General features: G+C 40.2%; 1 protein-coding gene across 1 annotated transcript in view; it reads right to left on the reverse strand.

The window, feature by feature from the left end:
* The window catches only part of DHX9 (DExH-box helicase 9), a 48,491-nt gene extending 38,958 nt beyond the window's left edge, over positions 1–9,533 (reverse strand). The window contains exons 1-3 of the mRNA XM_058702290.1: positions 9,390–9,533; positions 6,425–6,557; positions 5,005–5,145 (exon numbers count right to left, since the gene is read on the reverse strand). Coding sequence (XP_058558273.1) covers positions 5,005–5,145; positions 6,425–6,535 — 252 coding nt within the window. The 5' untranslated portion in view covers positions 6,536–6,557; positions 9,390–9,533. The remainder of the gene's footprint in view (positions 1–5,004; positions 5,146–6,424; positions 6,558–9,389) is intronic.
* Between the last annotated feature and the right edge of the window lie 4,699 nt (positions 9,534–14,232).

Genomic DNA, 14,232 nt, shown 5'->3' on the forward strand with positions numbered 1-14,232 from the left:
ATTTCTCTAAAGACATCCAGAGGGCCAACAGACATATGAAAAGATGCTCAACGTCACTCATCATCAAGGAAATACAAATCAAAACCATAAGATATCACCTTGGACCTATCAGAATGGCTAAAATCAAAAACACAACAAACAACAAGTGTTGTTGAGGATGTGGAGAAAAAGGAACCCTCCTGCACTGTTTGTAGGAATGCAAACTGGTGTAGCCATTGTGGAAGACCTGTATGGAGGTTCCTCAAAAAATTAAAAATATCAACTAGTGATCCAGTAATTGTACAAGGTATTTACCCAAAGAATTCGAAAACACTAATTTGAGAGAATATATGCACCCTTCTGTTTACCACAGGATTATTTACAATAGCCAAATTATGGTAGCAGCCCAAATGTGCATTAGGATTCTCTCTCCCCCACCCACACCCCTCTCCCCTGCTCGTGCTTTCTCTAAACAAACAAAAAAACAAACCCTGACAGATCTCACATTCCAAGACCCACAAGATGGTAGCAATCTGTAAAATGCCTCTTAAAGGGCTTGTGTGCTTGGACTCACCTGCCCCAAGGCTCAACTCAGAAGTAGCCAATTGCACCGAGTTAAAGTGAAAGGAGGCAAGGCACTTGCTTATACTAAAACCTTGGCCCGAGGGGCAGGTATCTAATTTAACACACACATCTAGAAAGCTGTACCCAGGAATGGAGACCTGTGGGTGCTGTCTTTGCATGCTTCAGAACACCAGTACCTCCCAGAAAAGAACCTTTACACGTGCCTGGTGCCTTAATTTTTGTTGCTGCTGCACAGGGGATGCCTCTTGATCACCTGGCTCTGGAGGCCAGGGAAGCTTGTGTTCCTGGTCACATACGACTGTAATAATGAGCATTACCCAGAAAGGAGCTCAAAAACCTGTCTGTGGCCCCAAATTTCATGACTGCTGCCAGAGGACACCTCGACTTTGCCTGAGTCTAATCAAGTCTCTAGATCTAACTACCAATTATGGGAAACAGAGGGGCAGAGAAATGTTTTATGAGACTAAAGAATAAATGATGTGCTTTCTTCAACAAATTGCAAAGAAAAGTAAGAAAGAGGGTGAGAGAATTTACTGATTAAAAGAAGTATCAATCACTTGCTGTATAAGGACATCATTAGGAGCATGATTTAAACAAACTGTAAAAAATGGATTTATGAAACAATCAAGAAAATCTGAATATAACTGGATGTCTGAGGACATTAAGAAACAATTTTTAAAATTTTTTAGGTTTGGGGGTGCCTGGGTGTCTCAGTCAGTTAAGTGTCTGACTCTTGATTTTGATCAGATCATGATCCCAGGGTCCTGGGATCGAGCCTTGCACCAGGCTCCTCACAGAGCATGGAGCCTGCTCAGGATTCTCTCTCCCCACTTTGCCCTTCTACCCTAAACAGGTTTTTCTCTCCCGAAAATAGAAAATAAATAAAAAAACAAATATTTTAAGGTACAATGATGGAATTATTATGTTTTTATGAGGATTATCTTTTAGAGATACAAAGTGAAATAGTAACAGATAAATTATAGGATGTCTGGAATTTGCTTTAAAATAATCTGAAAGTAGAGAAGCCCTTTTGAGAAATACTGCAATTGGATTTTGACAACGTGGATTTGTAATATTATTCTTACTTCTCTACACATTTGAAATTTCTCCCCCTCCTTCAAAATTTAAAAATATCCTTTGCATTTAGAAACAGGCCACTTTTGGCAAGAGCAATTTGTGCAATGAAAGGGCAAATGCTAGATGAAGTGACATGAACAGGATTTGGCAAGGATGAAGAGGTGAGATAAAGATGGTAGCTAGAAGTAGAAATTGGGCTTGTTGTATGACCTTTTTTCAAATTCACCCATTGATCATTCATTCATTCAATCAAAAAACTTCAAGTGCCTGCTGTACAGACCAGAACCATTCTAATGCTACAGACACAGCAATGAACTAAAAAGCAGATAAAAATCCTGCTCGTATGACCTTTTGTTCTCATATGAAGGTCTGGGGAAAATTAGGTTAGAAGAGAATTTCTTATACTATGTACAACTGACATTTTATGCTGGAAATTCTTTGTTGTAGGAGGCTATCTTGTGTATTGTAGGATGTTTGGTAGCATCCCTGGCCTCTATTTACTATATGTCAGTATTGCTGACACCCCCTTCCAGTTGTAACAACTAAAATGACTCCACACATTGCCAAATATCCCTAGGGGACAACATCGCCTTCAGCTGACAATGGGTTGAAATTAGTTAAGTGCTATTGAGAAAAATGAAACAATGAAAGAGAATAAGAAACACAAAAGTCTTGAGATAGAAAGGTGCTGGAAGATTGAGGAATGGCAAGAAAGCCAGCGTAGCTGGAAAAGAGGAAGTCAGGGAGAAAGTGGCAAATGCATAGACTAGACTGACCTTCCTGCAGATAACGAGAAATCCAAGGGCGAAAAGAAACCCCGCCCTCAAACCCCAAAGACCCTAACAATTATATGCAGGTGTTAAAAAGTGAACAAAAGCTGGTAGATTCTGGAGGTGACTTGAAATGAGAAATCAAGGATAAGCAAAGGCTGTAATTCCTGTTTATTATGGCTTTTAGCCTGAGGAAGACCATGTGAAGCAGCTAAAACTCCCCAGTCTTTCTGGCCTGAAGAATCAGAGAATATGAGCCTGGGGAAACAAACACTGCTAGAAAGTGAGGAGACAATCCTGAAAGGGAAAGAAGGAATTCTTTGTACAAACTCGCCCAAAACACTGGCTAACCCCTGAACAACACATGTGCAGGACAGACTCTAAGCTGCCTACCAAAGATCAGAAAACTCAAGGGAGATAGATGTGAGCAGTTACCCAAAAGACAGGGTTTGTAGTTTGAGTTCCAACCAAACTGACAGCACAACAACAAAATCAATAATATTTAAAAAAATATAACTTACAGTATCTGCAACATAATTATCACAATGCCCACGATAAATCCAAAATTACTTGACATACAGAATGAAAAAGGTGAACCAATCTCAAGAGAAAATAAAATCAACAGAGCCCAACCAGGCCCAGATGTTAAAATTTGTAGTCAAGATTTTAAAGCAGCTATTGTAACTATGCTCAATGACATAAAGGAAATTTACATTCATATTATGAACACATGCTATCACGAAAGAAACAGGAAGAAATGCCACCACAGAAATAAAATCTGTTAAAAAAAATTAACCACCTGATAATTCTAGAAATAAGACAATGTATGAAATAAAAACTCACTGAATGGACTGATAACAGCAAAATGGAGTTGACAGAGAAAACAATCCATGAACTTGAAGATAATCAGTTAAAAGTCATTGAATCTGAAGAACAGAAAAAAGGGAAGAAAAGAAAAAGCCTCAGGGACCTATGGGATAATATAAAAAAAGCTTAACACAGGAGTCCCAAAAGGAGCAGAGAAAAAATGAGGCATAAAAAAAATTTGAAGAAATAATAGCCAGATTCCCCAAGTTTGGTAAAAGATAAATTTATAGATTTAAGAATCTCAGCAAATTCCAAGCAGGATTAAGTACAAAGAAAACCATGTGTAGTCATATATGACATCATAGTCAAACTGCTGGGAACCAAATAAATAAATAAATACAAAGAAAATAACACATTACATATAAGGAGAAATGATTTGATTATTACTGACTTATCATCAAACAGTGGAAGGAAACAATGCAACTTGAAAGTGCTGAAAGTGGTACTGCAGAATTATACATTCAGTGAAAATATGTGAGAGACAGTAAAATAAAAGCATTTTCATACAAAAGAAAACTAAGGGGTTCCTAGATGGCTCAGTGGGTTAAGTGATCTCGCAGTTCATGGGTTTGAGCCCCGCACTGGGCTCTGTTGATAGCATGGAGGCTGCTTCAGATCCTCTGTCTCCCTCTCTCTCAAAAATAAACATTTAAAAAAAAAAAAAAAAGAAAGAAAGAAAATTAAGAATCCGCCACAAGCAGACTTACACTTTGAGAGAGAGGAAGAGGTTAAAAGATACAGAATAGGTCATAACAGAGCAGATGCCAGTGTTTCAAATTATAAGATATTTGCAACATTCTTTTCATAGGTGGAAAGAATCTTCAAGATCATCTCCTCTAATCCCTTGATTTTGCAGATTGACCAACCAATGTAATAAAAAATTCTGCAATTATCTAGTGGTACAATATACTAGAAAGTAAGTCTCCTAACTTCTGGGTCAAAACAATGAAAGGGAATAAAACATATATATTAACCTTTACAACAACACAAAATATAAACACAGTGACAATAAGTTGTTGAAATTGATATAGATATTATTCCTGTAAGTTTTATAAAAACTGAGTATTTCATTTAAATTACCTTAGGTATTTATCTTAAATCATGTAAGATTTAAGATCATATAGATTTAAAATTTAAGATCATATAAAAATTCAAATTTTCATTTTTTAATTAGATAAAGTTTATTTCTTAAAATCAGTACTAGACAGGAGTCTATGTTGCATATTTACATAATATAATTTAAATTATCATGGTATCAAAATGATTATGAATGATTATGCCATTGCATGAAACAGAATTTTCTCTCTGCTGTAATAAGGAACTGCCACTGGGAGTAAACACTGTGTCTTAAAGTGTTACTGATTTTTACATTCTGTTTGAAATGTTATCTTTAGAAGTATACAAAGCACAACAGGCTCTGAAAATTAGTTTATGAATGAATGAAATATATAAAACCACAAATACAAAGATTAAAGGAATTTTTCAAACTCACAAGTCAGGTACATAATGAGAATGAAATCCCAATCTTAGGAATGCGCTCTAAGAGAACAAGATTCTGAGGTTCGCTAAGGAACACGTTAATACATTTGAAAACAACATTGAAAAATCATCATCCCATGTCTCCATATGGCAAGTAATAAAAAATTTGGCAATTATCTAGTCGTACAATATATACAAGGCATGACCTTGTAACATACATTTCAAGTGCTGGGCCATGAGTACTTACCCCAACAGCTGGGACTTCTTCACTCTTTACTTCATTTATCCGAACCAAATAGTTAACAAAATCTCTGGCAGCATTGCTTTGTGCATCTTTTTTATTGGTGGAATTGCCCATGCCAGTGTAATTATAACCTTCCACCCGAACCTTTAATGGTCAGAAAAAAAAATGTATTAAAAGAGATTGACCTGGGTAATTCTGGGATTTAAAAAATTCGTAATTCAATTATGAATTAAGGGATAACAGTTAAATGTTGAAGATATTCTCTATAAAAACGCTGAAAATAACATCCAGGGAATTCATAGGCTGACTTATAAAAAAGCTTTGTGTTTTCCAGTGATAAACTAACCTAAAAACTATAATTTATGTGGTTCAGATATTCTCTTCTCATGTAACAGAATGTTCCACGTTAAAATCTGATTTTTAAAACCCAAGAACAAGTTCTCCATTTGCATTTATTTTAACTGATTTGACCTGAAGCAATCAAAAATTGCTCTACTTTCTACAGAAATTAGTAAAACCACAAACAGCTGATATGACTTTTCTAACCTGCACTACTGGTACTGTGGAAGTTAAGGAAGACACATCTTCTCACTAGAATTTACCTATCAGATTGTTTTAAAAGTAATGCTCCCTTGAAAATGACTTATAATAAAACAGAATAGCAGGCAAGTGACAATAAAGAATGTGCAACACATTATCATTCCCAAACAGAAAACAATGTTCTCTTAACAACAAAACAAGCCGGAAAAAAAACACATAATGGGGGCACCTGGGTGGTTCAGTTGATTGAGCGTCTGACTTTTGATTTTGGTTCAGGTCATAAACCCAGGGTCATGGGATCAAGCTCTGCATCCAGCTTTGTGCTGAGTGTGGAAGCTGCTTAAGATTCCCGGGGGGGCGGGCACATGAGTGGCTCAGTCGGTTAAGCACCCGACTTTGGCTCAGGTCATGATCTCACAGTTCGTGAGTTCGAGCCCCACACTGGGCTCTGGGCCAACAGCTCAGAGCCTGGAGCCCACTTCAGATTCTGTCTGCTGCTTGCACTGTCTCTCACATTGTCTCAAAAATAAATAAACATTTAAAAAAAAAAAAAAAAGATTCTCTCTCAGGATGCCTGGGTGGCTCAGTCAGTTAAGCGTCTGACTTCAGCTCAGATCATGTTCCCATGATTCCTGGGTTTGAGCCCCATGTCAGGCTCTGTGCTGACAGCTCAGAGCCCGGAGCCTGCTTTGGATTGTGTCTCCCTTTCTCTCTCCCCTTCCCCACCCGTCTCTGTCTCTGAAATAAACATTAAAAAAAAAAAAAAAAAAGATTCTCTCTCTCCCTACCTCCCCCTCTGTCCCTCTCCCTGGCTCACGCATGTGCTCTCTAAAATAAAAACGAAACAAAACTTCACGTAAATGTAAACTGTATTCTGTAGTACCTCACACATGAATTTTTGCCTGTTTTTGTTCCCCACTGCTCTAATTTCATAGGATGGGGTCATCTTCCTTTTGCCACACCAGGCATACAGAAAATTCTTAACATCACCCATGATTCAAGAGTCTTCTTCAGACCTAAGAAAACAGAAATTAAATTGCATTATTTGTAAGAGAAAACATTAGAAATATCCAATAACTGGAATTAACTAAAAATCTAGGTTAAATACAGGATATTCTAGCATGCTACTATTAAAACTGCATGACAAAACTTTTAACGACAAAAGTGGAAGGTCTATGACATGCTATGTGAAAAAGCAGGATACAAAACTACATGATTTGAACTATATAAAAGTATATATGCATAAATCAAGTCTGAAAAAGAAATATCCCTCAAAATGGTTATCTTTGGGTGACCACAAGTGATTTTGACCTTTTCCTAAAAAACATTTGATGAAAGGCCTATGTTTTACATTTTAACTCACTTAATCCTCAGTGACAGATAAAATTATATACTAAACACTTTCTACAGAGGAAGAAAACCAGGGAGGGCATAGAAAGTTTAGGTAACTTTTCCAAGTCACCCACTGTGGAGGCATAAATTCAAACTCGAACTACTATATTAAGAAATGGTCATCAATCAGTTTGTGTATACATCAAACAGTTTACTGTCATTCTGAAGTATGTCTCCTAGCAGACTATCCTCCAAGTTGTACACTATATATTACACCAAGAATTCAGTACTTGATCTGAAAACAGTAATCTATTAACTTAAACACCAAATTTCTCCTTTAGGCCTTGTTTTTCATTAAAATTTGAGGACATTGGGGCGCCTGGGTGGCACAGTCGGTTAAGCGTCCGACTTCAGCCAGGTCACGATCTCGCGGTCCGTGAGTTTGAGCCCCGCGTCAGGCTCTGGGCTGATGGCTCGGAGCCTGGAGCCTGTTTCTGATTCTGTGTCTCCCTCTCTCTCTGCCCCTCCCCCGTTCATGCTCTGTCTCTCTCTGTCCCAAAAATAAATAAAAAACGTTGAAAAAAAAATTTTTTAAAAAAAAAATTTGAGGGCATTAAGTTTTCTTGAAGTGCAACATACCATACATGTTGGCACTCTCCCTAAGTCCAGTTTATAAAGACAGCAAAAGATACGGCGCCTGTGAGTCTAAAATCTGATTCTAAATTAAAAATAAGATACAGTACCTGAGACCAAATTTAGATCTAGAGAAAATATGCAAATAAAGTTAGTTTGCTGCGAGAAGAAACCCTATTACTAGCATTACACATCTGTCTTCTGTTAATGTTAAGTGCATTTTATTAGCACCTAAATCTAATGTCATAAAACTGGACCCTAGTATAAACTTGTTTATTCTGTAGCCACAAACGAACCCTGGGGAAATCCTATTGACTGAAAAGCTGTGGAAAGCTCATGAGGTCTATCTGTAAATTCCACCCCTGAATAATTAATTTAAAAAAACAAGCCCTCACGGTGAATGAGTAACATGAAATATGAAGGACTACACTATCAAATTCCTTCCTCCCCAGCAGTCTCATCTGACGCCATTATAGTCAATATTAACTGTATTGTAATGATGCCCAAATATACACTGAAAATTTAGTCTTTTTTCTTATTTAAGCTCCAAAATCAAGTTCATCCAACAGGCGCACTAATGTGCATATGCTAACTTGACGTCCCAGTCAAATCAGAATTTAAGTTTCCTCCCCAAATCTGTTCCTCCTTCCCTAGGTCCAAGTGTTTTCATATCCCAAAATGGCACCGCTATCTACCAAGTTACTCCTATCGCAACTTGGGAGTCATACACTCCCTTTAAGATCCTCCATAGGTATCCGTTGAGAGACCTCAGCATGCGCCAGGCAGTAACCTTAGAGGGTCATCTACAAGAACTATCTTCCTTAACCCTTAGGATAATTGTACAGATAAGACTATTATTATTATCTTCCTTTAGGGAAGAATAAACAGAGACAAAGAATACCTTGCCCCAGAGAAGACAAAGCCCCTAACCGGGAGACCCAGAATCCCAAGCCAGGTAGTCTGCCTCCTGATCTACTACGCAATTTCTGCCTCCAAAACATGTTTGCAATCCATTCGCTTCTCTCCGTCGCCGGCCATCACTACCGCACACCTGGAGTGCTGCAACAACGTCTTAGATCTCATAGCTCTAGATTCCTGCTTCCACTCTGGCCACCCTAAAATCTATTCTTAATTCCTTCCCACCATACCCCAGTAACATGGCCGTCTTTGTTTCTTCCCAATCTCTGCTCTCAAGCGCTAATTCCTTCTACCTCTGCGATTCTTTTCCTCCCCATCTTTATAGCTGACGCATTCTCAACCTAAGGGCCGAGATATCAGCTCAAAAGTCTACCTCCTCCGAAACGCTTTCTCTTACCACCCTAATGAAAGTAGCTCCCTTGACACCACCTCCCATTTCCTCGATCTTTTTTACTGAAACCCGCAGACGCTTTTTTTCCCCGTTGCCTCCCACTACGACAGAAACCTTCTTGCGGGGGGAGGGGTAGGGATAGGGACTGTGCCCCACGTGTTTATGGCTCTACCACCCAGCCCGCAGGACAGCGCCCGGTATTTGCTGCCACAATGAATGGAGGGCCTAAGTGTGTGTGGCGGCATCATGGCGGGCTCACCACCCCGTGATTCCCTCCCCCCTTTCAATAGGCTGCAACAGCGCCACCGCCACGCGCAGACCGGAGGAGGAAGAAGGGTTTGAACGCTACGGACACCAGACTGGCAATCGCTGGGGGAAAGACGGGTCCACAAAGCGGACCCGGACAGCGCAGGCGTGGTGCGGCGAGCCGCGTGCAACCCGCAATCCGGGAACCTGGCGGGCGCCTCGCCCCTTCCCCCATCCCCCACAGCCGCCCGCGCTTCGCAACAAAGCCCGGCTGCAGGAGCGCGGGGCCCCACGCCCCCAACGAGTGGCAAGGACGTCTCTTCCCTACCGCGTTCTCTTCCTGGTGCCAGAAAACACAGCCCTCTTAAGACCGTCCGCGACCGCGGCCTTCCTCAGAGAGACCCGGGGCAAACACCGCAGCTCGCTCGGAGGCGGCGGCGAAATGGCTCCGACAGCGTCGCCAGTGGGGCGGGGCCAGCGCGCGTACGCGTGCGCAGGAAGCGAGCTTGGGACCGAGGGCGCCCGGGGGGAGGGGCGGGGCTGCAGCTCCCTCGCCCCGGGTAGCGTCCCGTCGCCAGGGAGATCTGATCTGCTGCTTTGGGCCTGCAGCGCTGGGCCTCCTGCGCCCCAGCCACAATTGTTCCCGTACTGTGCTACCCACTTTCAACGTTTTTGAGAGTTGGGGATCTGTAGCATTTTGATGTAGCAAAATGTTTCATAGCCTCTATCATAGGACCTTCAGTAGATGACAGATAAATGGTAGAAGATAGGTGGATGTCTCCCTCGAATCTTAGGTGCTACCTTTATAATTAAATTAGATGGTATATACATGAAAGGGGTTTAGCTCAGTACCTGGGACATAGTATGTGTTCAGTAGCTGTGAAGGGAGGAAACTAGCCTGGCTAGTTGAGGCCACTCACTGCTGTGTGGGGCAAATCCTAAGCGCTCAGTAAAACCCAGCTTAATGAGTGGATAAAACCTGCAAGGTTGTTTTTGCTTAAATTGGATAATCTTTTGTCTTCAGAGTCTTTGGACTAATTTGTATTCTTAAATATTGTAGCAGTCGTTGTTACATTTTTTTAAATTTTTTTTTTTTTAACGTTTATTTATTTTTGAGACAGAGAGAGACAGAGCATGAACGGGGGAGGGTCAGAGAGAGGGAGACACAGAATCTGAAACAGGCTCCAGGCTCTGAGCTGTCAGCACAGAGACCGACGCGGGGCTTGAACTCACTGACGGCGAGATCATGACCTGAGCTGAAGTCGGCCGCTCAACCGACTGAGCCACCCAGGGGCCCCTACATTTTTGAACTCTAGTGCTTCCCATGAAGGCAATACAAAAAAAATACTTGTCCTCAGAGTCTTTGGACTAATTTGTATTCTTAAATATTGTAGTAGTCATTGTTACCTTTTTGAACTCTAGTGTTTCCCGTGAAGGCAACAATAAAAAAAAAATATTTCAAGTTGGGTTGTTCCAGAGACTCCAGACTAAACAATCGTATGGGCCCATCATATCTTATCCATCCTCACTTTTCACCTTTTATAGCTTTTTTTCTTTTTTTTTTAACGTTTATGTATTTTTGAGAAAGAGAGAGAGCGTGCCAGCGGGGGAAGGACAGAGAGAGACAGGCACAGAATCCAAAGCAGGCCCCAGGCTCCAAGCTGTCAGTCAGCACAGAGTCCAATGCAGAGCTTGAACTCATGAACTGCAATGTCATGACTTGAGCCGAAGTCTGAGGCCTAACTGACTGAGCCACCCAGGCACCCCTCTTGCTTTTTTTCTTAATTCTTCTAGCTAATAGTGATCAATTCCTCTAAAACCCTGTTGCTCCTACAGTTAGAATAAGTTTAGCATTTATTTTTTCTTTTCTTCATGTGTTTGCTCTCTTCAATTAAGAGTAAAATCATTCAGAGAAAGATCTTCATCTTTTATTTCTTTGTACCTTTCAGGGTGCTTAAAGCAGCGGGTGCCTGACAGTTATTTATGATAAAGGAAACTCAAGGAGCACACGTGGATTGCAAATGTTTTGTACTAGATAACAAATACAGCAAAAATGACAACATGTCAAGTATAAATAAAATTTTCACAGGTGTATCTTTAGCTTCCAAGAATTATGAAGAATTTTGTTATTAAGTTGGTTCTTAATTTGGGCCTTGCTCTCCTCCTGAGACCTAGAGTCCCCAGTGGATTGGTGACCATAACTAGCATTACCTTTGTAGGTTGCTGTTGGCAACTATCACCCTCCAACATCTTAACATTTGTAAATGAAGCTTCGAAACCTGTAGTAGAGCGTGGTCAGATTTCAGTATAACAACTAGATGTTTCCAGTATAGGACTATCTAGAAGACTACAGAGGTTGGCAAAGCAGGATAGAGCAGTGTGACTGGACCACTTAACATTTCACATTTACCTTTTTAAAGTTATTCTTATTTTTTTTAAGTTTTTAAGTTATTTTCAAGTTTTTAAGTTATTACCTAGAAATAACTTTAAAAAAAATTTTTTTAACATTTATTTTTTTTTGAGAGACAGAAAGACAGATCATGAGCAGGGGAGGGGCAGAGGGAGAGACACAGAATCTGGAACCAGGCTCTGAGCTGTCAGCACTGAGCCTGACATGGGGCTTGAACTCATGAATCACAAGATCGTGACCTAGGCCGAAGTCAGATGCCTAACCGACCGAGCCACCCAGGCGCCCCTAGAAATAACTTCTGAAAGAGTTGACTTGGTTCCTGAGTTTGGTAGAAGATAAAGATTATAAAGATATGTATTAAAGTCAATCTGAGGAGTGTATGGGGGAAAAAAACCCAGCAAAGTTTCTCATGTCATTTGTTATTTCTGCCAACCCAATGGACTGAGGCAAAGTTTCTTCCAGGGAGAATGAGACAGTTATTACCAACACCTATAGTTGAAATGGATGATGAGAAATGAGGGAGAATGTTTTGGTTCATCACTCTTCCTCTGTTCCTCAAATAAGCAGAAGGTTGGGGATGGGGGAATGGAAGAAGAACGCCAGGGACCAGAACTAGAATTTAAGCAGAGTTATGATGTCTTGAGGAAGTCAGTGTTGGTAAAGTGTGAACACACTCATAACTTGTGAACACCAATCACACTTGTGACCTTCAACACTCCTGTACTACTACCATATACAATGTTGCATTCAGACAGGAAGTTTTTTTGTTTGTTTTGTTCTGTTAGAGACTTCCTGATAGATGGGGTAACTTGACTTGAGAGTCTTAGGAAGTGGCCTATAATGCTGAATAGGCTAGGGTCCTTGTATTCAGGGTCTTCCGAGAATTGTTTACACCCTTTTCACTTCTAAAACCAGAATAAATTATGTTAAAGTTGGTAGGTTTACATTAAGAACATATAAAAGGGTAAAAGAAGTGAAAGTGATGGATAGAAAGGCAAAACCCAAGGAGGAAGACAAGTTGGGTGCTCTCTGTATTCCGGGAGGGTATACAATCCAAGTTATCCTGTGGGCCAAATTCGTCTGCCACCCTCACAAGTGCATCCACAGAATCTGGATGTTAGTTTGAGGGAAAGATATATAAAAAATAATTCCTTTACAGGCACCTGGGTGGCTCAGTTGGTTGAGTGTCTGACTTTTGATCTCGGCTCAGGTCATGATCTCATGGTTTGTGGGGTCAAGCCCCATGTTAGGCTCTGCACTGCACAGAGACTGCTTAGGATTCATTCACTCTCTCCTTGTCTCTTTGCCTCTCCCCCTACTTGTGCATGCCCTCTCTCTCTCTCAAAATAAATGAAGTTAAAACAATTTTTTTTAATGTTTGTTTATTTTTGAGAGAGAGGCAAAGCATGAGTAGGGGAGGGACAGAGCGAGAGGGAGACACAGAAGCTGAAGCAGGCTCCAGGCTCTGAGCTGTCAGCACAGATTGCAATGCAGGGCTCGAACTCATGGACCAGGAGATCATGACCTGAGCAGAAGTTGGACACTTAACTAACTGAGCCATTCAGGCACCCCAACGAGTGAACTTAAAAAAAAAAAAAGTCCCTTTAAGGAAAAGTTCAAAAGTACGAACCACAGGAAAAAAACAAAAGGCATTGGTTATATTAAAATTAAGGATATTTGCTCAAAAAGGACACCATGAATGAAGTTATTGCATAGTTGACAGAGTTGGGGAAGATATTCATGATGTTCAAGGTTGTCAAGAGATGTTTAAGGCTGTCAAGAGATGATTAACTATTCTCAACTATTCAGGAAACTCCTTCAAACCAACAAGAAAAATGTAGCAATCCTGACAGAAAAATGGGCAGGGGACAAGAAGCAATGTCAGAAAAGGAAAACCAAAAGGTCACTAAGCATATTCAAGATGCTCAAAAGTGTTAGTACCAGGAGAAATGCAATTAAAACAATAATCAGATATTACCACATGCCCATTAGATCAGCAAACATTAGAAAAGTGAATACTGTCAAATGTTGGTGATGATGTTGGGATATAAGGTTCACCATGCCCAGCTTGTAAAAAAGCAGACTGATACAGCCATCCTGGGGAGAAATCAGGTACTACTTACTCAAACAATCTGTATGGGTAAAATCAAACAAGTCTGCTCGTGTGTGTGTGTGTGTGTGTGTGTGTGTGTGTATACACATATATATGTGTATATGTATGTATACATGTATATACACACACATATGATAAGATATATATATCTATATAAGTTTTTACATAAGTTTTACATAGATTATATATATATGTATAGATTTATAGATATATAGATATATATGAAAGTTTTACATAAGTCCAAAAGAGAACATTTAAGATATGTTTATTACAGCATTATTCACGTTGGCAGGGAGTTAGAGGCAATTTGATGTTCTTCCCTAGACAGGTAAAATCCAGTGGATGTTAATCATGGAATCTAATGCAATGGTCAGAAGAAATGAATTGGATATACACAGAACTTAAGGGTGTAGGGTTAGTGGAAAAAAAAAAAAAGGAACAAAATAAGTTATCTATGTCAATTTAAAATGACACTAGGGGCACCTGGGTGGCTCAGTCAGTTGAGCATCTGTCTCTTGATCTCAGCTCAAGTCATGGTCTCACAGCTGGTGGATTCAAACCCTGTGTTGGGCTGACAGCACAGAGCCTGCTTGGGATTCTGTCTCTCCCTCTTTCTGCCCTCCTCCACCCTCAAAATAAATTTAAAAA

Source organism: Neofelis nebulosa, chromosome 15 (genome assembly GCF_028018385.1).
Source record: "Neofelis nebulosa isolate mNeoNeb1 chromosome 15, mNeoNeb1.pri, whole genome shotgun sequence".
Lineage (NCBI taxonomy): Eukaryota > Metazoa > Chordata > Mammalia > Carnivora > Felidae > Neofelis > Neofelis nebulosa.